General features: G+C 52.7%; 1 protein-coding gene across 6 annotated transcripts in view; it reads right to left on the bottom strand.

The window, feature by feature from the left end:
• Positions 1-23456, bottom strand: part of TMCO4 (transmembrane and coiled-coil domains 4) — an 87927-nt gene that overhangs the window by 2426 nt on the left and 62045 nt on the right. For 4 of the 6 annotated variants that reach the window (XM_025856941.2, XM_073903260.1, XM_025856944.2 and 1 more), the window contains 2 exons: positions 10270-10387; positions 4444-4561 (listed from right to left, as the gene is read on the bottom strand). In XM_025856941.2, the coding sequence (XP_025712726.1) occupies positions 4444-4561; positions 10270-10387 (236 nt within the window). Of the gene's footprint in view, positions 1-513; positions 639-4443; positions 4562-10269; positions 10388-23456 lie in introns of all 6 variants that reach the window. The other 2 variants (XR_012381355.1, XM_073903261.1) reach the window with 2 other exon arrangements.

Here is a 23456-nt window from a genome sequence, read left to right as displayed (position 1 = left end):
CTTTCTTTACAAATGCTTTTAAACAATGTTCAGTGAACACACACAAGTATACACGCATACAAGGGGCTTTTTAGATCCCTGGGTTCAGGGTGGAGGTCAAGGTGGGGCAGTGTCTTCCCACAGAGGGTGGACGTTACTGGCTGCAAGGCACTGGAAAGAACCTGAGTTTGGCGTCAGCAGAACAGGGGTTCCAGCCTCAGCTTTCTCTTACTAGTAACTGGGGGAGTCCTTACAATGTCCTGAACCCCAGCTTCTCCATCTGTAGAATGAGGATCAGGACACCTACCTTGAAAGTCTACTACGAGAGTTCAAGGGCCGGGCACTTTGTAGGAATCAGCATTAGTAACCTCTATTATGTTCCATATATGGCCCCGAACACTTTCATAGGGACATTACCCAATTAGAATTAGTGATACCTACCTTGTGGGGTGGTTGGGAAGAAATAATACGTACAAACCATGTGGTATAGCACCTGGCACATGGCCAGTGCTGCATAAATATGGGCTCCCTTGCCTTAGTGTCCTTGGAAGGGGCGATGGAGGACAGAGGGCAGGGCCTTAGCAGGGCTGATCCATTTGGGAACCCCAAATGGCTGCTGAAGCTCTAGCCATCACATCTCAATTCCAGCCAGCAGAAACCTAGATGCACAGGGACAAACCAGAACTATTGAAGGGCTTGTGCTGGGCTGGGTGGAGGCAGACAGGAAGGAAGGAAGGGCTCGTGGCCACCGGCTGTAGCTGATTCCAGGGGGAAATCCCACCATGCAGCTCTCCCAGAACGCACAGCTCTGGCCTTCCATGACTCCAGCCAACTCTAGTCTCTGAGCTGCCACTCTGCAAAGACCCAGGGGGACCGCTTGCTGGCAGAATTCCAATTTTACCAACTTTAGCCAAAGGGATGGGAGAGCCGAGGTGAGGCGGGGGGGGGGAGAAGAATCTCTTCTTGGTGGCGGGAAGGTCCGCTGTGGCTGATGCAGGACCATCTCTCCAGCTGTCTGGATGGAAAGGGGCCACCCATCCGGATTCACACTGGGGGTCACTGGTGCTGAGAAGCCCTCCCTGACCTTCCCACGCTGGCCAGGGGATGGTCCCTGGGGCTCCCCTGTGACAGTGTTTGCTGCACCCCATCGTCTTTATCTGCTCACACGTTTGTTCTCTGATGGACTGTGAGCCTAGAGAGGGCATGGGCCACTTCCGACTCACTCGGGGCCCACAGCTGGCCCCGTGCAGCGCTGCCAGATCCACGCAACGTGGACGGGCCTCGGCACCACCTGTTTGCGGCCTCGCAAGGCACCGCGGGACTTGCCCAAACAAGGGGCTGCTGTCCAAGCCTTCGCCTGCCACCAATGCCTTCCAAGCCTGTCAGGCCCCTTCGGGTTCCTTTCCCTCCTGGGCCTCCGTGTCCTCATCTGTAAAACGGGGATGGCAAAAGCACCTGCACCGTGTGCGCGGGTGTGAGCAGTCAGGGAGCTGACACACGGGGCGGAGTCACGGACACGTGAGCGCGGTGGCCTCCAGCCCAGGCTCTGGTATGTTCCCCGGGCTCCACCCCTCACAGGCAGCCTCGGCTTGCACACCTGTACGGCGGGGCCGCCATCCCCCCGTCACCGGGACGCTGTGCGGACTGGCGACACACGATCTCTAATACATGCGGCGCCGCGCCCGGCACATGCCGGCTTTGTCAGCCTGAGCTCCTGCCCCACCCTGGGCTAAGTTCTAGAAGCCAGCTGGCATTTCCTCTGGGACATTAGAAGTTCGGAGACCACTGTGCTGGCTCTCGTGCCCTCCAGAAACCTCACGAGTTGGCCCCTCGGGTGGCGGCACCCCCCACCCGCTGCACCCCTGGCCCCACACAAGGCAGGTGGGCGGCCCCGCCACAGGAGATGGCCCCCCGCCTGCCCGCGCCGGGGCCAGCCCCTCACTCCCTGCCGGCTCAGGCTAGTCCGTGGCCAGGAGCCACCGCAGACCACGTCTGGGTCGGTGGCCGACGCGGGGCTGGTTCACGAAGGCTCTGCCGGCGTCGGCCCCGCGGGGAGAAGGCAGACGGTGCAGGCCTCGCTCTGAGCACCCGGCAGCCGGCGCGCCGGCCACAGCAGTAACGGCGACTCTCTCCAGCAAGAATCCTCCAGAAAAACGGGAGGGCAGCACAAAGGCAATGCGAATTACCTCCAATTACCCCGAAAGAGAGCCACTGCTTCTTGTGCTGTGCCCCTAAGGGGTCATAAGGAGCTACGTACGATCAGGTAAGAGCCAGGAAGCTGCCTCAACAACGGTCCAAGGCGGGAGAGGGGTCTCAGGGGCAAAAGAGCCAAAGGGGGTAGCAGGGGCAGGAGAGGAGGGACCTAGCATTGAAAGGAAGGCCTCGTACGGGCGGAGCATCTTACACGCGCTGCCCCGGAAGGTGAGTCTCCCCATTTCACAGATGAGAAAACTGAGGCACAGAGGGGTTAGGTCACTGGCCTGAGGTCACGCAGCCAACACGCCAGTGGCAGAACCTGGCCTCTCTGGGGCCAAAGGCTGCGCTCGTGCCACTGTATCCCCCTCAGGGCCTTCCCAGGGCAGAACGTGGGTCTTGCCAGGGTTCTGTGGTGTTTAAAGGGAATTTCATTTACAAGGGTTTCTTCTGATCCTTTTTACTTTTGATTCAATAGGACAGTGACCCCAGGACACAGGTCAGGAGGCCTCGCTCTGGTCCTGTGGTGTCTCGGTCTGGTCACTCAGCTCACCTCACCCCACAGGGAGGTGGACAGCACAGCCCTGGGCCTGGTGGCACAGTGTTCTGGGGGCGGGGTCCAGGTGCCCAGCTCCACCCACCATCAAGGTGCGGTGGGCAGGGAGGGGGTCACTGGCACAGGCTGCTTGGAAGCCCGAGTCCTCCAGAGCGCCCTTCCCCCTGGGGGCGTTTCAGATGCCCCCGGGGGGTCTGGTCTGTCTGCTCTCTGGCAGGGTGGTGCCTTATGGAACCCGGGGGAATGGGGATACGCTGGGAAGTGCTTGGCACTTGACCACTGGCAGCCAACCATGTAGTAACTGGAAACTGGGGTTCTTCCTCTCATGGGCCCCTTGCATCGCAAGGATTTGCACTGGCCCGAGCCTGCCTGCGGACGTAACTGCAGCTTAGCGCCCTCACCCTCCGGGTAGCGGCACCTCTCCCACTGCTGGCCATGTCTTCCTGCGCAGAAGCGATGCCTACTGGCCTCAGAGCTGGGTCTGAGTCCTGCTCGGCCACGTTCCCACTGTGTGACCCTGGGCAAGTCCCTTAGGCTCTCTGAGCCTCAGGGTTCTCATCTGTACAATGGGGATGCTGGCGCCTGCAAAGGCTCGGGGCAGAGCTAGATATGGAGGCTGTCCCACAGGAAGCTCTTAGCTCTCTGTGACAGGCGAGTGCAGGAGGCTGAGCTTCCTTCAAGCCCGAGAGGTGGCCCTAGAACCTCAAGTTCGGTGCGTCCCACCCCATCCCCAGCAAGAATTCTCCTGAACCGGTCGCCTGGGTGGCTTAGTTGGTTGGGTGGCTGCGTTCGGCTCAGGTCATGATCCTGGAGTCCCGGGATCCAGTCCCACATTAGGCTCTCTGCTCGGCGGGGAGTCTGCTTCTCCCTCTGACCCGCCCCTCTCATGCTCTCTCTCACTCTCTTCTCTCTCAAATAAATAAATAAAATCTTAAAAAAAAAAAAAAGAACTCTCTGGAACCATCTGCACCCCCTGACCTAAGCTAGCCTTTGATGTCCAGGACTATTGTGGGGGGGGATGGCGGGGCCTGTTCAATCGGCAGGCTTTGCTCCCAGAGACTGATCGAAAGGTCTGTGCAGGGGCCCTTTGGTCTGCATTTTATTATTTTTTTCCCAGTGTCCTTGGGGGGGTGTCTTGCATTTTAAATAAACCCCCAGATGTTTCCAAGGTGGGGGTTCCTGGAACACCTTCCCTGCTCTGCATTCCACAGTGTCACAGCCTGGCCATCAGGGGCTTCTGTGGTCTGGCCCCAATCCCTCCACCTGTGTCCTCTGGGGGCTCTCAGTATTTCCAGGGGAACCGGACCGTCCTGATGAGTAACTGGGGGTGGGGTGGGGCAGGGAGGGCACTAATGTAGGGCCCAGAGCAGGGGCTCTGGAGGTGCACATCCGGGCTGCTGATGGCCACTTGTGTGACAGGAACTTTCCTAAGCCTCAGTTTCCTAGTCTGTGAAATGGGCATAATCATGGCTGCCCCGGGGGCTGGGTGAGGATTAGAGACAATGAGTGTGAAGGACGTGGTGACAAAGCGCCGGCTCAGAGACGGTGCCTGTAAACAGGAATTACTTACCCACCCCCCCACAAGCAAATTCTCATGACCTCCCTCCTCCAGGGTGAAACGGGCCAGTGTCCCTGGGGCCAGGGGTGGCTGGGCTGGAGTCACGAAGCACCCCCGCTGGCAAACGCAGAGCCCGAGGCGGGATGGCGATACTCACCACAGAGGACAGGTCCACATTCTCCACCCTCCTGTCCTGCAGCAGCACGGGCTGTAGGCCGGCCACGCGCAGCTGCACGGAGGACGTGCGGTACACGAAGCTCAGGAGCCAGTCCCCCCTGCGGGCAGACAAGGGGGCGACGTCAGCCCTGGGGGGCCCACCTGGCCCTGGGAAGCCCAGTCGGAGCCGTGCACCCGCGGGCAGGATGGTGGAACAGCGGCTGCCTCTTTGGGGGTGAAGCCCGGGCCACAGCAGCCCTAGAAGGCTGTCCGTTTTGTCCCTGCGGGGGTCCCCAGAGCTAAGAACAGTGCCTGGCATGCAGCAGACGAGTGCCTGCTGGATGCATGCATGCGGACCCCGGACGACGTTCTCATGAGTAAGCATGTGGCTTTGGAGGGGTTTCCGGCTCGGGGGGGTGCCGGGCAGTGGGTGGACGCTCTAGGGCTCCATGGGAAGAGAAAGGCAGCGGGGGTCCTCCTGGGGGCTTCTGTGCTCTGGGGGACGGAACTCAGGGGTCTGGGTTCCTGTCTGTCTGTGAGCTGGGGGGCCCAGCTTGCCCTCTGACGCAGGTCCAGCCCAGCCTGCAGGCCTCCCTGCCCTCAGCCATCTTGGAGGCGGCAAGGCTGGCTGCCCAGGCAGGTCCTGCCCTGGGAACACACCTTCACTTGCACGGGTGCGGTGAAGCCCACTCCTGGCACCCTCATCCCTAGCCAGACACACCCCTACAGTACTGAGGGAAAATAACCCTGGACCCCGTGCTACCTGTTTCTTCAGGTACCGTGAGCACTGTCCACGGAGGACATGGTCAGAGGGGCCCACGAGACAGCCTTCTCCTTGAACCCTTGACTTTGTCCAGTTGAAGCCGGGCCAGCCGCGAGCCGAGCACTTGGCCTCACTGCTCAGCAGGTTTGTGCAAGTGGACACTGCTTGTCTCCCCTCTGCAGGGGGCGGGGGACTTGCATCCAACTTAGCACATCTGGTTGTGTTTTATTGGGACTGACTCCCACTCTGGTTTGCATGGCAACGTGAGACCATGGTATTTGCGTGCTCATGTGGAAGAAGGGTCTCTCTTGCAGTGCTGCATGAACCAAGAAGGGGCTCAGAGTCCGGGGTCCCTGGGCGCTCTCCAGGCCCCCTCACAGGTGGTCTCTGACCACAAGGGCGCTCCTGTGCTTACCACCCCAGAAACCCCTGGAAGGACTGGGACAGAGAGTTGAGGGGGCCCTCTACAGACCCTCCTGTGGTGTCCCACACGGAGTGTCCCAGCCCTGACTCCCTTTCTACTGTCATCCGCCCGGTCCCCCAGGCAGAAACCAGTGGGGCAATGTAGGCCCCTTTCCCCCAGTGGCCAACCCACCAGAGTCCTGCTGATTCTTCTCACCTGCACCCATTCGGTCTCTCTGCCCCAGCCCTGCGATCAAGACAATGGCCTCCCCTCCCACACGCCACCATGGCTTTCCTGAAACACCCATCTGACCACGGCCCTTCTCTCTTAGAAGCTGATCGTGTCTCCCCACGGCCTGTAGGCTTTCTCTTCTAGAAAATTCCTTTACTTTCTCCAGAGAACAATGCTTACCAGTCCCAGTGATTATCTTAATATTGAGGGCCCAAGAAGCACCGTCTCTAAGAGGGGACGGCCAAGTGGAGAAGAAAGATTCACCCAAGTTGTTCTCTTGCACTAACCATGACTTAATTGCATCAGATACTGGGAATGAGGGTGGTCCGTAAACATTTCTGTTATAGACAGTTATAATGAGCCAAGTCAGCATCATCCCTTCCACATTGTTTCTGTCTTCATTATGACAACACTCAACTTAAAATGTTAATTGCTTCTGGCCTGCAATGTTTCTGCTGAAAAAAAAAAGTTAATTGCACTTCCTTGTGTACATTTAGGAACAGAACAGGAACATATGTTAGAAGGTTCCATATCCTCTAAACTGTGCTGAGCAAACCACAGGGTCTTCCCTGGCATTCAAGACCCTTCTCTGTCTAGCATCTGTCTCTCTCGCCCGGGGTGGGCCATAATCCCACACACGGGGCCACACAGAGCCAGGCTCTAGTCCTGCCTTGTCAGTTCCTAGCTGTGTGAGCTTGGGCCAGTTGCTTGGCCCCTCTGGGCCTCAGTCTCCTCACTGCATCTTACCGCCCAGGGTGGGCAGGAGTGTATACTAAGACAGCACATCACGGACACGGTGCTCATGCACGTGAATATTCAGGAAGCATCTGGTCTGATTTTGCCTCCCGCTCTGGGAACTCTTGCTTGGCCCAGCCTTCCCGTGTCTGGTGGGCTCTTATCCATCCTTTCAAAATTCAGCTTGGATATCATCTCCTCCGGGGAGTGCCCCTGAGCCCCTCCACCTGATATTGTTAATAATTTGCCCCTCATGTGCCTGGAATATATGCTCCTTTGGGGACATGAGTCCCATGTCCTCTGTGTGTCCATTCTTGAGTCTTTTCCTTTTCTAGGCAGAGAGTTTTTTTTAATTTTTTTTAAGATTTTATCCATATATTGGACAGAGAGAGTGCACAAGCAGGGGGAGAGGCAGAGAGAGAAGGAGACTCTCTGCTGAGCAGGGAGCCTGACGTGGAACTTGATCCCAGGACCCTGGGATCATGACCTGAGCTGAAGGCAGATGCCTAACTGACTGAACCACCCAGGCGTCCCTATATTATACATTTATAAATGTTTAGTTTTTGGTAGTTTTGGCCTGAAACTCTCCCCCCCCCCCCCCCCCCCCGCCATGCTTAAGGAGGTTCGAAGCAAGTAAAACACCTTTGGGGGCCCAGACTATGACATCTTGGTTGGTGCTAGAAACTACAGTTATGGTGCTCTGTGTTCCTTCCTCCTACTTTCCCTGCTTTCCTCCTCCTCCTCCTTTGTCTCCCTAGAGAGATGGCTCAGGATCTCACAGAATAATTGAAAACCAAGCTTATTAGCCTCAGGTTTGCAGCAGAACATATGGGTTTAATAAGTTTTTGCTGCTTTCATATTGCACCCATGCAATTTTAATTCCTTCCCTTTGCTGTTTGTGAAAAGCACCAAAAAATCATGTGCTATGTGAATGGGCCCAGTTATTACAACTGCTATAGTTTATTGAACACCTACTAAGTGCCTGCCCTTTTCCTAAATAAGGTCATTTAATCTCCCCAGAAGCCCTGTGCAGGAGGGACTATTATTCAACAAGTAACTGGCTGAGCCAAGATTTTAACTGAGTACTTTTTTTTTTTTTTTAAGAGAGAGTAAGTGCATGGGGGGGTTTGGGGGGATGGAGAGGGGCAGAGGGAGAGGGAGAGAGAATCCTCAAGCAGACTCCCCGCTGAGTGCAGAGCCTGACCTGGGGCTTGACCTCACAAGCCTGAGATCATGACCTGAGCCGAAATCAAGAGTCGGACGCTTAACCAACTGAGCCACCAAGGCGCCCCAACTGAGGACCGTTGGAAATCAAACCCGCAATGACTCTGTGCCTCTGTTTCTGTGTATCTAGTCCAGCAGGATCACAGAAATCAGAATGTGTGGGATCAGAAAACTGGCACGTTAAAAATTTTGGTGGATATGGCCACTTGTTCTCCAAAAAATATTTACTAAATTCATCTGTCACATCAACAGTGTATGGCAGTGCCCATTTCTCTACATCTTCACCAGCACTGAATGTTACTCATATTTCAGATGTTTGATAATCCGATGGGTGATAAATAGTATCTTACTGATTTTAATTTGCATTTATTTCACTCATGATGAGGTTGGGCATCTTTTAAAAAATTTATTACTATGGGGTGTCTGGGTGGCTCAGTTGGTTAAGCGTCTGACTCTTTTGATTTTGGCTCAGGTCATGATCTCGGGGTCATGAGATAGGGTCTGCATCAGCCTCCAAGCTCAGTGGGGAGTCTGCTTGAGATTCTCTCCCTCTCCTTTTGTCTCCCCCCTACACTCTCTCTCTAAAATAAATAAATCTTTAAAAAAATTAATTGTATTTATTCTGTGAGTTTATGTGTAGATATCCTTTGAACGTTTTATTAGTTTTTTTATTGATTTGCATGGGCTCTTTATATATTATGGCTCTGTCTTTCGTTTCTTCGTTCTTCCTACCATGTCCTAATTCTAAGAACTCAGCTTAGAGTATACGTGAGAGAGCTAAACTGATGGTCAGAACTCCTGTGTCCTGGCTAATGTCCTCTGTCTGTGGCTAAAAGTCGTCTTTACCTTGAGCTCTGAACTATAAGCTGTTGCTGTGGGCTAAATCATCAAATGATAAAGACTTCCCAAATCTGTTCCATTTAGTTTTGTGTCCTACTTAGGATGGTTGGGCTTAGATCAAAATTAAATTTAACTGGCCTTAGTTTTCTCATTCGTAAATGGGGATTAAAGTACTAACACCACAAGGTTTGGGGGAGGATTAAAGGAGATCATGACCACAGAGACAGGACGGCACGCGGTAAAGAGTCTAATATCCCTGATATCTTCCCCCTCACGTTGTGGCACTGCTGCATTTTTAGTTTTGACTTTTTAATAACTGTCTATTTCCGTATGTGTCCTTTCCACTAGACGTGAACCTCTCTCACCAGGCCCATCTTTGCATTCCCGTGCCCAGCTATGGTCTCGGGCACAGAATGTTGGATGATCCTGCGTCGCCCCCAACCTCAGCTTGGAGCCTCTTTCTCCCTGCAAACCCGAAACATATTCTTTAGAATTGGGAATCCAGCACTTTGCTCTTTCTCTGTGTTTTGCCTTTCCTGTGATCTCCCCTGCCCTCTGGCTTCAGCGGAAGCTGGGGACCCCACTGGCCCTCACTCCAGCTCCGACTTCTCTGAGCTCTAGTGTTGCGTTTCCAGCCGGTTGGGAGAAAGGTCATGTTCATGACCCAGTGGATCGGCTGCTTCTCCGAGTCCTACCTCCTTGTTTTCTAAATTGTTCATATTTTAAGTTGTGTTCATGGAGCCCACAACAAGTCAGCCAACCTTCCCGTTTTCTAAATTCCAAACCTGTTCTTTGGATCGGGGCTTAGAATGTCACCTTCTGGTCCATACCCTGAGCTTTGGGTCATGACCATAACATGCGCGTCCCTTATCTAAAATCCGGGAGGCTGACTGTGTTTCAGAATTCAGGCTCAGGTCTGTGTGATTCTAAATCACTGCTCTTCAACACTGTCACCCTATCCTTTGCCTTTGGAGGGCCCAAGCACCTTCTCAGGCGGTCCTCCTGCAGTGTCAGTGGTGGGCTTCCTCTTTTCTTCCCCAAAGTCTGGGGCATGGCCTTGGCCAAAGCTCCCGAGTCCCCCTTCACCAAGCCCAACAAAGGGTACCTCCTTTCCAGCCTCACAGCCACCAGCCTTCACAGGCCCCCCCACATCTTGCTGAGGGGTGCTGCCCGGTGTGGGTCCTGGCTCCTCATTGTCGGCTGACTCTTCTGTTACCCCACCTGAAACGGGGCTCTGGGGGCTTGGCCCACACCCTTGCCCACCCCTTCCCGCACTGCTGAACGGCGCCCCCAGGAGCTCCTTGGCGGCATTCGCAGACCCCTGCTGGGGCCCAAGCTTTGGTTTTCAGTCCGTCCCACTGACCACATGCCTTTCCCCCAGATCATGGTGGCCAGCCTGGACTCTCCTGTCACCCCGTAAGCTGGCCTCAGACCTGACACAGGGAGCCCCTGTTCCTTCATCCTATGGGGACAGAGTCCCCGCCCCCCACCCCCGGTCAGAACACCTTGCTCCTAACAGGCCAGAGCCCCACTGGTCCCTGGGATCCTCCAGGACAGGGGCCAGGCCTCGAGCATCTGCATGCTAAGTGCTCAGTTAGTACTGTCACCCCCGGCGCAAGACTGGGACAGACCTGCTGTAGCCGTTAATGATCCTCCCAGACACCACCTTCCGGAAAGGCTCCCAGTGCTTGGCTTCTCCTTCTACGGGTGCGCCCAGCAGGACGACATCCTCAATGATCCCTTGGCAATCTGGAGAGAGACCCAGAAAAGGCGGTCAGTGTCCCTGACCACAGCGGGTCCTGGAAAGAACGCTCCAACAGTGGGGGCAGAGATGGATGTCACATGCACACGTGCTCACACACACACACGTGCACACACAGTAGTGGGGGCTTCCACACACTGAGTCGCAGGCCAGGGGGCTGATCTCTTCCTGCAAAGCACCATTATCCCTCTTTTATTTATTTATTTATAAAATATTCTATTTATTTGAGAGTGAGAGAGCACAAGCAGGGGGAGCGGCAGGCAGAGGGAGAAGCAGGCTCCCCACCAAGCAGGGAGACTGATGTGGGACTCGATCCCAGGAACCCGGGATCATGACCTGAGCCTGAAGGTAGCTGCTTAACTGACTGAGTCACCCAGGCGCCCCCATTATCCCTATTTTAGAGTTAAGGTAAACCACAGACACTGTCAAGATCACATAGCTCGGAAGTGCCACAGCCTGAGGTGGGACCCGGTTCTATTCTCAGCATCCGTGATGCTCCCAACCAGCCATGGGCTCGGAGGGAACATCTTTAGAAGAGACCGGCGGGCCCCAGGTCATCGTGTACATCGGGGTGAGGGGGCGATGCCCAGCCCTCCTCGGCAGCAGTTCCCTGGGGCCTGGGCGGCGCGGCGGGAAGGCGGGAGGGAAGGGAAAATGGGGGCAGACGGGTCCCAGGGCAGGGGGTACATCCATCAGTTTCACTGACCAAATGGCTCAGATACATTTTAGGTGGGCTTATTCAAAGTGCGATTCAACAGACCAGGGCTGGCCCCATGGACATTTGTCCTGTAAACACAGAAAGAGGACAGCATCATTTCTTCTACCTTGGGGCAGACTAGAATGCAACAGTTCGCAGACGGGCGTGAGCACACCCTGAGAAGTGCCGCTCCTGACCAATGAGAGGGGCGCATGTCCCCCCCGGACCCCCTGTCACTCTCTGTCCCTCCTCTGCTGTGCTTTTCTTCTTGGCACGTACCACTTGTTTCTGTCTTTCTGGGTGCGGTGAGGGCAGGTGCTCTTGCCGCCTCCGTCCCAGCTCTACGGCCGGGTCTAGAACAGTGCCTGGCCTGTGCCTGGTGCTCCGTAAAGATCTGAGTGAATGAACGAAGAGGAAGTTCCGTCCCTCAAGGAAGCCAGGATGTGTATTTTGCAAAGCCTTTGTAAAGCCGTGGCTTCAAATAACTTCTGGGTATGGGACCTGGGCCGGGTCACTGAACTTCTCTGAGCCCACAAGTGGGTGACGCCACTGGCCTTGAGGGTCTTTAGAATTAAGTCACAGCGTGGGAACAACCCAGCAGAGGCGATGCACAGGGTAAGTGAGTGTGGCCTCCCCTTGCCCTGAGCCTCCGCCTCTCCCCAAAGGTGGCTCTTTCTAATGCTTCTGAGTGTCTGTATGTCCTGGGAAGCAGCATGCTCAGTGACACTGCTGGGGAATGTGCCCAAGAGGGACCACTCTGCCCTGTCTTCCACGTTCCCACCAAGGGCCACAGGCCTGGTGGCTTCCTCTCTCTGGGCTTCAGATTCTAACCAGAGCGCTTCCAACTGTTCTAGGTCTGGGATTCCAGCTCAGCACTGGTCCAGGCTAACAGGTGTCCAAGCACCCCTGGAGTATCAAGTGTTCTTAGGGCTCTCCTGTCTCTGATGTTGAAAGATGCCACGGCGCAGGATTCTGATTTCACCCCTTTTGTTTCCAGAGCGATGATAACCTGGCAGAAGGATTTAAAACTTCAGGAAGCTGGCAGTGTGTTCTGAACAGCAAGGATGACTCAGGGGCCCCTTGATAGAAGGGTTATTTCGGGTGCTTCTGTGGCTGGCAAGGCCGTAGAGAATGGGATTTTATCCTAACCCCTGCTCTTGGCAGGTGAGGAAACTGGGTCTCAGAGGGGATGGGGCATGTCCAAGGTCATACAGGTAGTGAGAAGAAGCAGAACCCAGACCGCTTGGACGGAAGTGGCTGGGTCCTTGGGGCCATGCTCTCTGCTGTTTGAACCAGCAACGCAAAGCACCGTGATCACGTGTGGGTCATCACTGTTCCCAGAGTGCCAAACGGTTGTTGACCTGGGGCCAGTGACTGAGCTCAGCAGCTCTGCTCTGGGGGCTGGCGGCTCAAGGTACCTGCTCGGCCCCACATGATCTTGCCTTCTCTGGAGGGCGGGGACCCCTTGTGGCCAGCAGTGGTAACGCAGCATTCCTGATGGGTTGCCCTGAGCCAGTGGCTGAAAGAAAGCTGTTAGGAAAAGCCAAAAAAACGTAGTGGCCTGTGACCTTGAACTGAGACCGGTAGTTGAACCTCACAAAACAGTCCAGAATGTAGCCAAATCAAGTCAGGGTGGGCAGTGAGCTGGAAACACATTTACCTATCAATGACACCTGGGTGGCCCTTGGTCCTCAGGCCGTTTGCCACACTCAGACACGTGCCTTAAAGAGAGTTTGTTGTCTGCGAGGCTGCAAACCCGGAGACAAGCCATGTGGCAGGCTCTCGGTAATGCACAGGCATCAGCTGAGGGAAGTCGGCGAGAATTACTTTGGACCCACCCAACGCAGACTCCTCTATGCCAGGTCATCATCACCTGCCCGGTCCTGGGAATGGGATGGTCCGGGACGGGAATCTGGGGTCAGGGGAAAGAGGGTGCTGGCTGCTATAGTAGATGCTGGAAAGGAACAAATCTCAAATTTCACCGTTTGGTCCCAACCCTTCTAATACCAGGAGGTTTCATCCTTCCGGGTAAAATAGAGAAAACCCTCACTAGGTCCTGCTTTACTGTCCAACGGTGTCCTCACTGCCTTTTTGCTGCAGCGACAATGAATGTTTGTTGAAACATGTTTGGATTTACTTCTATTGCTACCATCAACTTTTCTTCTTGTGAATTTTTTTTTTTTAAGAGAGAGAGAGAGAGAGAATGTGTGCATCTGTGGGGCAGGGGAGGGGCAGAGAGAAAGGGAGAGAATCTGAAGCAGAGCCCAACATGGGGCTTGATCTCACGACCCTGAGATCATGACCTGTGCCGAAATCAAGAGTCGGACGCTTAACCGACTGAGCCACTCAGGTGCCCCTCTTCTTGTGAATTTTTAAGGTATGAGGATAGTTCTCTAGCTTTACAAATAGACTTCTGATGTAAAGGGAGGCAGGAATCCAGCATGGGTTCAGTCACCTTCAAGTCAGGAGACATGGCCTTCAAGCCTTGGATTTCTCACTTAAAAAAAAAAAAAGATTTCCTTATTTACTTTAGAGAGAGCCAGCAAGCAAGGCGGGGCAGAGGGAAAGGGGCAGAGAGAATCTCAAGCTGACTCTGTGCTAAGGACACAGCCCAACTCGGGGCCTGATCTCACAACCTCGAGATAATGACCTGAGCCGTCAAGTGTCAGATGCTCAACTGACTGAGCCACCCAGGTGCCCAGATTTCTCTTTTAAAAACAATTCTCTGTGTGTTACTAATATCCTGCTTTGTGGGGCCCCTTAGTGGCTCAGTCAGTTAAGCAACTGACTGACTCTTGGTTTCAGCTCAGGTCATGATCTCAGGGTTGTGAGATCGAGCCCCTCGTCGGGCTCGGTGCATGTGAAGTCTGCTTGGGATTCTCTCTTCTTCTCCTTTTGCCCCTCCCCCCTCGTTCTCTCTCTCTAATAAAAATAAATATTTTTTTATTAAAGATTATAATTTATTAGTCAGAGAGAGAGAGTGTGTGAGTGAGCAAGCGTGCACAAGCAGGTGGAATGAGAGAGGGAGAAGCAGGCTCCCCGCCTGCTTCTCAAGCAAGGAGCCCGATGCAGGGCTCGATCTCAGGACCCTGGGATCATGACCCGAGCTGAAGGCAGACACTTAACCGACTGAGCCGCCCAGGCGTCCCCAAAATAAATAAATCTTTAAAAAATATCCTGCTTTGTTAAAGCTGGAGGCCCTCTACCCTGTTAGAACTTCGATGTAAAGGAGGCTCTGAGCCTCCAGGAATTAAGAAAGAAAAGCTTTGCCAGTCATGTCTTTACCTCTCCACTTCTAGCCCTTTCTGTCGTTCACATGTTTGGTGAAAAACATTTCTTTCCCACACTTTCTTTGCTTCTACCTCTTGTTTTTATTCTTGACACAGGAGCCAAAGTGATCCCTTTACAACGCAAGCCATAGGCATCTTTTGGGGGTGATGGAAATGGTCCAAAATTGGGTCATGGTGATGGCTGCACAACTCTGAGTATTGACTAAATATCACTGAATTGTACACTCGGAATGGGGGATTTTGTGGTGTGTAAATTATGCTGCAGGAAAGTCAAGTCATTTCAATCCTGTACTCAAAACTCTCCCATGGATCCCACGTCCCCTGGAGTAAAAGTCAGTCACGGTGACAGCCCTCAAAGGCCCACGTGACCTTCCCCTGCTTTCTTCTTGCTCACTCTGCTCCGGCCATGTGGCCTTGCTCTTCCCTCTTCCCGAATGCGCTTCCCTTTGATTTCCACACCTCCACCCTCCCTCACCTCTCTCTCTTTTTTTTTTAAGATTTTATTTATTTATTTGAAAGAGAGAGACAGAGCACAACCAGGGGGAGAGGGAGAGGGAGAAGCAGACTCCCCACTGAGCAAGGAGCCTATCATGGGGCTCAATCCCAGGACCCTGGGATCATGACCTGAACCGAAGGCAGACCCTTAACCATATGAGCCACCCAGGCGCCCCTCCCTCGCCTCTTTGCTTAACTGTCACCCTCCCAGGGTGGACGAATGCACCCATCCCGTGCCTCACCTCCCTTCTTTGATTTTTCTCCATTGCCCTTAAGACTATTCTGACTTCCTACCTGTTTTGCTTTTAAAAGCCTCATTTATGGTCTGTCTCCTACTAGCATGCAGGCTCCCCCGGGGCTGAGATTGGTTTTTTGGTGCTCTCCAGTGAATCCCCAGTGCCTGGAACAGCACCTGGCACAGATGCTGAGCTCCACAGCTATTTGTGGAGTGAATGAAAGCAAGCAACGCGACTGAGCGGTAGGAACGCTTCATGCTGAGAATACATGGAAGGAGGTTATTTCTTCTTTTTCTTTTCTTTTTTTTTTTCCTTCTGGCACAACTCCTTCCCAGCAGCTACAGTTGGGGATCTCCGAAGACTGGCTAAAAGCAAATGAAGAGTGCTACCCCAGCTGAGAGTAAATGGAAGCGTCTTTAATCACTGTTCTCAGCTCTTCAGTTGCTCATTTCCAGAGCTCTGTTCTGGGGGGATGGAGGCTACTGAGCACGACCGCAGTCTGCAAAGGGCAGACGAGCGAGTGGTCCTTCCGAGGCTAATGCTGGCCCGTCTCCTCCCCTGGCTTCGGACAACATGATCCAAAGGCTCATGGTAACCCTCCCAAGAAGAACCTGATGTCAGCTGTATTTATAGACTTCCTTGTGCCTGGCCTACCTAAGAAGACTCAGGGTCGCCAGCCCCTTTAGCTGATCCGTGGTGCAGCTCAGGGGTGCCCAATCTCCGGGCGGCAAAGCTCCAGAGTGACTCTGAGGGCCTAAGAAACTGCATAAGCACCAAGAACCGTCGGCCAGTCAAATGCCTCCAAGGACTCACACAGCAGGTGGCATGATTTCAAGACTATGAGGATGCTGTGGTGACTCCCAGGAGTCATGGTCAAGGTTGCTTTGGGTCATCACATATCTTTTCAACCAGGAGACCCTGAAAATGGGACTGCTGCCAGAGGCAGGTCTGTGAAGACGTTTGCCATTAGAAAGGGCCCATGTGCTCAAGAAGGCTGGGAATCACGGGTCCAGGGGAAGCGGCCTGGCCTATGGCATGAGAGAAACCTGGGTTCGAATCCCCGCATCACCGCGGTCTGAAGAGAGGTCAGTTATTCAATCATGTGGGTTCTCAGCTGCCTCATCTGGCAGATAGAATAAAAGAATATTGATTCTCCAGGGCCGGCGTGAGGCCGTGTGTTTGTCTTTGGAGACTGCCCGGCCACTGACAGAGACACAGCTGCTTCTAGCCGGCCGCTAGCCCACGCACTGCCGCGGCTCAGCAGAGACCTACCAGACCTACCTGTCTGGTAGGTGGCAGCAATGAGCGGAACCTCTGCAGAGAAGCAGCCGAAGAGCTCTAAACCGGGGTTCAACACTTCCTCACTTACTTTTCTTTAAACAAAATTTTAAATTGTGATAAAATGCACATAACAAAATTTACCATCTAACCATCTTTAAGCGTGCAGTTCAGTCGAATTAAGAATGCTCCTGTTGGGGGTGCCTGAGCGGTTCAGTTGTTAAGCGTCTGCCTTCGGCTCAGGTCATGATCCCAGGGTCCTGGGATCGAGCCCCGCATCGGGCTCCCTGCTCCGCGGGAAGCCTGCTTCTCCCTCTCCCACTCCCCCTGCTTGTGTTCCCTCTCTCACTGTGTCTCTCTCTGTCAAATAAATAAAAAATCTTAAAAAAAAAAAAGAATGCTCCCGTTGCCGAGTTATGGGTCCTCACTTCCGTCAAGCAGAATCTAGATAAATCAGTGTATGTCTTGTCCAGCATGCTCCTCACGCTTCCCACAGTTCCCACTGCATGCCTGACAGGACCCTTTTACCACCTGACCCTCTGAAGATGGTCTTAGCTTTTCAAAAAAAAAAGAAAAAAATCAAGAGCTGGGGGCACCTGGAGGGCTCAGTCGGGAAAGCGTCTGACTCTTGATTTCGGCTCAGGTCATGGTCTCAGGGTCATGAGATCGAGCCCCGGGTCGGGCTTGGTGCTGGGCGGGGAGTCTGAGAGTCTCTCTCTCTCTCTCTCTCTCTGCCCCTCCCCCTCCTCTCTCCCTCTTGTAAAAAAAATCGAGAGCTGAGGATAGACAGCTTCTGTATGACGGCAGAGTTCTGTTTACACTATAGCGTTGGCCTTGAAAACTGTATACAAATTAAGTTTTTGTGAAACTAAATATTCTTACAACATACCAAGTAGGGTCGGTTCTTCCAAAGAGCCCTGTGGAGAATCTTTCTGTACAGTAAGGGGACCCTTTGTCACTGGGAACGACCCCTTTGTCATTGTGTCTTGTCCATAACAGTGGGCTTTCTTCAAGTGAGGCAGGCTTGTCCAGAGCTTTCCAGGTATTTCCAAACAACCCCCTCTAGGAGTTCACAGAAATCTCATCAAACGGCTGGAAAGGTGACATCACACACGCCCACATGCCTATCACGTTGTCAATAATGAGATTCCCCTGGCCTGCAAAGACCAAAGGATCTCAAACTTGAGAAGCTAAAAAAGCAGCATTTTCTCACTCCTGGCAGGGGGTCATGTGTGCAGGGAGCGATAAGGCGGGAAATGAAGGAGGAAATTATCTCTTGACTGCGGGTCCAGAAAACAAACCTTGAAGGAAATGATATGCACTGCATCTAACAGAAACAAAATCCGCTCCAAATACACACACACACACACACGCACACACACACGCTAAGCACACGGACAGAGGCAGCCAGAGAGGGAGGGAGGCTGGGCAGGAAGGGGGCTGGAGAAAGGGAGGCTCTGACTATCCCCCATCCCCCCAACAAGAATGAGGTTCACACTGGAAAGAATCACCTCAGGGAGCCCGTCTGGATAGACTGTAAGGATCTGGGATGAATTCTTGAGGGAATGAGTAAGGCTTTATCCGCCCCCCCCGCCCCCGGCCTTCGATTCCCGTCTCTTTGATTGGGCCATGCAAAGTGGTGAGGCCGGCACCAGCATCCCAGGACCCTGGACATCCATCTGCATGCCTGACCTCTCCTTGCTCTCATCCGGGGGACAAAAGCCTGGTCTGTCTGAGGACAAGGCAACTGGTGAGTGCAGTTCCATGTGAGGGACATAAATCACGTCCAACGTGAAGTCTGCTATCACGGAGATGAAAGGGCCAGGTGACCAAACGGCAGTCTGTTCTGCATGTCAGCTGGTATCTAGTGGTGACTCAGAAATCGTTTTCAGCCAAGTGGGAACTTAGGAATTCAAGGGCCAGGCGGCTGAAATGTATCTGTGTGAGCTTATCCACAAGCTCTTTTGTCTTGGGTTTATTTTTTTTTTAAGATTTTATTTATTTGAGAGAGAGAGAGACACACAGCGAGAGAGGGAACACAAGCAGGGGGAGTGGGAGAGGGAGAAGCAGGCTTCCCACAGAGCAGGGAGCCCAATGCGGGGCTCGATCCCAGGACCCTGGGACCATGACCTGAGCCGAAGGCAGACACTTAACCGACTGAGCCACCCAGGTGCCCCTGCCTTGGGTTTATTTTGCAGACATCGGGGGTGGTAATGTTGGTCCAACTTCGTAGGGGCTGGAAATGAAATTGGAGAGAGAGATCTTGCAGCAAAGGTTTTCTGTTTTTTTTCCCCCCTGTAAATAAAATTCTAGAATTCGATTTTATAACCCCCTTTCTTCGTTTCTTTATCATCATTATTGTCATCACAGCTTACTTCGGGAGAGGCTAAGTGCTTTCTATGCATATTATTTCATAACTCTTCATGAGGATCCCAGGAGGTAAGCGGGACTACTCCCATTCTAGGATGGGAAAAGCACGCCTCAGAGACACTAAGCAGTTTGTCCCCGTTCACGCAGTAAGTGGCGTCCTGACATTTGATTATTCCTACACGTTCTCTCCTACCCTCCTGTTCCTTTCCCCTTGGCTATCAAATAGAACCTTGAACCGAACTATGTTTATGGACAACCGTGACGTCTTCCAAAATTGTATTTTAAATACAGAACACACGCAACCTGCCAAGATGAGCATTTCCAATTTGGCTGATTCAGGAGACACATTAGCAGGTTAAAATTTGCTAAAAGGTTAACATCCTGATGTGTGCACCAGGCCCAGGGTATGTGACCTCTTGTTTTGGTCATCTCTGGTACATCCGCCAAACCAAGTGGGTGAACAGATACTGCTAAGAGGGAGAAATATGGTCCCGGGTTCTGGGCACCGTGCTAGATGTTTCTCTATATTGTCACAGTAATCATCACTGCCTTTCCTTTTTGTTGTTCGTTTTTAAAGATTTTATTTTTAAGTAATCTCTACACCAACGTGGGGCTTGAACTCACAACCCCGAGATCAAGGGTCGCTCGCTCCACCGACTGAGCCAGCCAGGAGCCCCATCCACTGCTTTTTGAAGTAGATCCTTGGTGGTTATTGCAGCAAAGGTCTGTTAGAAGTAAACTTGCTCAGTTTAAAAATAACTGTATTTTGTCCTTTATCTTGAACGATAGTTTCACCAAACATAGAATTTTAGATCGACTGTTCTTTTTCTTTTTCCTCTGGCTTCTACTGTTTTGAGAAGTCTCATCAGTCTAGTTGGGCTTTCCGGGCAGTTCTACAATCTCGCTATGATGGGTGTGTGTATAAAATAGTTATCCTACTCAAGACTCATGCTCCTTGAATCTCAGGAATCAATTCTGGAAAATGCTCAGTCAATAAACCGTATCTCTCTCTCCCACTGTCTTCTTTCGGAACCGATATGACGCAACCATTAAGCTCTGAACTTCTCTCCATATCCTGGCTCCTTACCTCTCCCTGGTGCATCGTGGGTAATTTCTTTCTTTCTTTCTTTCTTTTTTTTTTTTTTTTAAAGATTTTATTTATTTATTTTGACAGAGAGAGACACAGCGAGAGAAGGAACATAAGCAGGGGGAGTGGGGGAGGGAGAGGCAGGCTTTCCGCTGAGTAGGGAGCCCGGGACCCTGGGATCATGACCTGAGTCGAAGGCAGACGCTTAACAACTGAGCCACCCAGGCGCCCCCACTGTGAGTAATTTCTTCACATCAATCTTCCGATTCATGATCTCTCTTTCTCCCTTTGTCTAATCTACCATTTAACCCATCCATTAAAGTTTTCATCCCAATGACTTTTTTTTTTCACTTCTACAAGTTTCAATTTGACTTATTTTCAAATCTCCCTGTTTTTTTCCCGGTGTCTTCTACTTTCAACTTATTGATAATGTTTCAATTTAAGTCTTTAATAATTGTAAACCTACTTTTTTTTTTAGGGGGGATCCTTCAGACGGTTCTTTCAAAGATTGAGGGTCTATCCCTGATGCTTGTTGTTTCTGTAACTTTTCCAGGTGGTGGGTTTTTAACTTGTGTGTTTTAGAAGTCTGGATTATGAGCTCGTTTTTAAAGCTGGTCTTATATGGGATCCATCTGTGTGGCCTGGATTGAGGACCTATTTTCTCCGAGTAGTCTGGTGTCAGTTGTTTGACTTGGGGGATTCCTGGAGCCTGTAGGTGATAAACATCTTAACCCTAAATCCAAGTGAGGCATGGTCCTGTGTCTCTGAATTCCCCCAAGAGATATATTTTTTTTCCTCCCTCCAGCCAGGGAATGTGCTTACGGCTCTCATTTTCTGCTTCCTCCTTGTTTCTCATCTCTGAATGATTTCCTTTAATTTGGGGAGTGCTGCTTTACAACTCTTTATTCCACTCGAAATGGATGGTGCAGTGATTGCTGGCGAGGGACAGTCAGGGCAGAGAGCATGGATCAACCTGCTGGTGGTAGTAAGTCTGTAGGACAAACTCCGCCATCTCTTTGCATGAGCGGCCCCGCCAAACGGCAGAGCCCCAGATTGTGGAACGGCCAAGATCCAGCAGCAGCCAGCATCTCTGAATGTCCCTGTGAGCATGAGTGTGCATTCATGGACCTCTGGGCCTAAGCCCAGGTCACCGGTGACACATCATGAACTTAGCCTTTGCTCTTCCATCTCTCTGGCAATGACTTTCTCCACTTGGGTCTCTCACCCGTCAGGGGCCTGCTGGTGTCCTCTGGGATGCTGTGGAATTCTCAAAAATAACCCCACCTGAATTCCTTTCATTTTTTAAAATGCGCCACACAGCTTTTATAGAGTTTCGGTCATTTTCACAAAAGATCCAATTTTTCTTTGTATTTTCTTATAAGAAATTCTTTATCAGACCATTTCCTCCTGATTTTCATCTGCAAAAACATGAGGTCACTGAAATGGCAGCACACTTTGGGCAGTTGTGCTTGGATGGGCAGAGCTTTTGCTTGGAGAATGTGTAAGCAGGGGTCTGAGGCTGGCCCTGCGCTGCCTAGCTGGGGAGTCAGGACCAGAGGGCACCTCTCTGTGTCCTCATCTGGAAATGGCCCAAGAATCCCTAACTTGCGGGGCTGCCGGGAAGGTTCCAGGGGATGAGGTCTGGAAACACCTGTTATAGCGGGGATTCGATAAATATCAGTCCCTTCCCCTCTCTGTATCTTTGGTGCCTAATAAATGCAAACAAGAAGGCTGTAACTGGGTGGCATGGGAATTTCTCAGGAAGCAGGAGCAGCTTCTCGGCTCCGCACAAGCCCTCAATAAGGGCAGTCTGTAGACCCTCCCCAGCTACCACTTGCTGAAAACCAGCCTGCGCTGGGCTTGGAGGAGCCCTTTCCCACCACAAGGTGGTGCTGTGGCGACCACCAGCGGTCTCCAGGGCCTGGCACTACGCTAGGGGCTTCCTGGAATGCCATTCAGGTTAGAGAGGGTGAGGGCGCTCTGCCAGGGGGTGGGCTGACCACACTGCAGAGCACCTGTACCCCAGGGACCCCTGAGAGGAGCCATAAGAAGAGGGGTCTGGCCCTGGTTCTGCCTTTACCAGCTGTGCAGTCGGGGCAGGTTGGGTAAACGCTCAGCTAAAAAATTAAAGGGCGGGGTGCTCCTGGGGGGCGCAGTCAGTTAAGCGTCCAACTCTTGGTTTCAGCTCTGGTCATGATCTCAGGGTCGTGAGATCGAGTCCCGACCTAGGTTCCACGCTCAGTGGGGCGTCTGCTTGAGGATTCTCTCCCTCTGCCCCTTTCCCCATTCATGCTCTCTTTCAATCTTTAAACATGAAAGGGACCAGTCGAGCGCGGGTCCCTGTGGGCGGTAGAGAGAGGCCTGCTGTGGGAGTCTTCACTTACATCTGTGTGACTGTGGACAAGTTCCCCGGGCTCTCTGAGCCTATTCTCTTGAGCACCGGATAGCACGGCCCTCCCTCCCAGGCTGGCTGTGACAGCTGATGACACCACGTGGGAAGGGCACTCGGTCAGCTGGTTTTTTCGTGCGGTGCGGCTCACCCAGCCCCAGCCCTGGGGAAGCAGAGTGAGAAGAGAGGCCCCCAGGACATGCAGATGGGTGGGCAGGTGCAGCCGCAGGTGGGGATGCCGAAGGACGGGGAGGGAATGTGGTTGGCAGGGAGGTCCCATCCCTTCCGAGTCCTCCCCAGGGAGCCTGGCTGACCTCTGTCCCCTGAGCCCTGCGCAGGTCCTGACGCACGGTAGGTCCTCTCAGCAGGTCTCTGCTGACCGGTGGATAAACAAACACAGCAAGGGAAAGAGGTGCTGATATCAAAGACTCGAGGCAGCACCGGCATCCAGGTCTCTGCGTTCCATTCGACAGATCAGGCCCCCGAGTTCTGGACCCTGCTCACCTCTCCAACCTTACTTTTCCCAACTTCCCAGAGAAACCTGGGCTCCTGTTGCCTGCCCTCCCCAGACTGTTCACCTTCCTCCCTCTGGATCTTTGCTATTGCCAGTCCTGGGCTCAGAGGCATCCTGTCTTCCTCCCAGCTTGTCAAGGCTCACCTTTTCTTCCAGGCTTGCCACCACCTCCCTGAAGCCATCCCTGCCTTCTGGAAGGAAAGGCTCTCTCTCCTTTGAGCTGCTTCATGTCGAGGCCCATGCAATGCAGCATTTGCTACTGTTATTTATGTTCTAAGGCTGGTATCTATTCTAACTAGATTATAGGCAACTTGAGGGCAGCAAGCTTATCATGAGATGCAGCATAAGAGAAGGGTTCACAGGAGATGGTTTGGAGTCAGACGCACCCGCGTTAGCATCCCACATGTGCTGTGTGTAATCCCAGATTACTAGCTGTGTGTCCTTGGACAAGTCGCTTAACCTCTCTGGGCTTCTGGCTTCCCATCGGTGAAAATGGAAAATGTAACACCTGCTTCCAGTTGTAATAATGCCCACACCTTCCAAGATCAAGATGGGTCCTCTTCCCGCCCGGCACATAGCTGGTGCTCCACGAATATCAGCTCCCTTCCCCACTCTCCACCTTGGAAAGATGGTTTCTTGTTTTGGAGATGAGCAGTTGTTCTCTCTCAAACTTCAGGAGAGTGTGGCAGGGTGAACTAAA

Source organism: Callorhinus ursinus, unplaced genomic scaffold, assembly GCF_003265705.2.
Source record: "Callorhinus ursinus isolate GAN/ISIS: 27379988/994484 unplaced genomic scaffold, GSC_fseal_2.0 scaffold18, whole genome shotgun sequence".
In the NCBI taxonomy this organism is placed as follows: Eukaryota; Metazoa; Chordata; class Mammalia; order Carnivora; family Otariidae; genus Callorhinus; species Callorhinus ursinus.
Note: the sequence above shows the minus strand (reverse complement) of the source record. Positions and strands in the feature narration are given on the sequence as shown.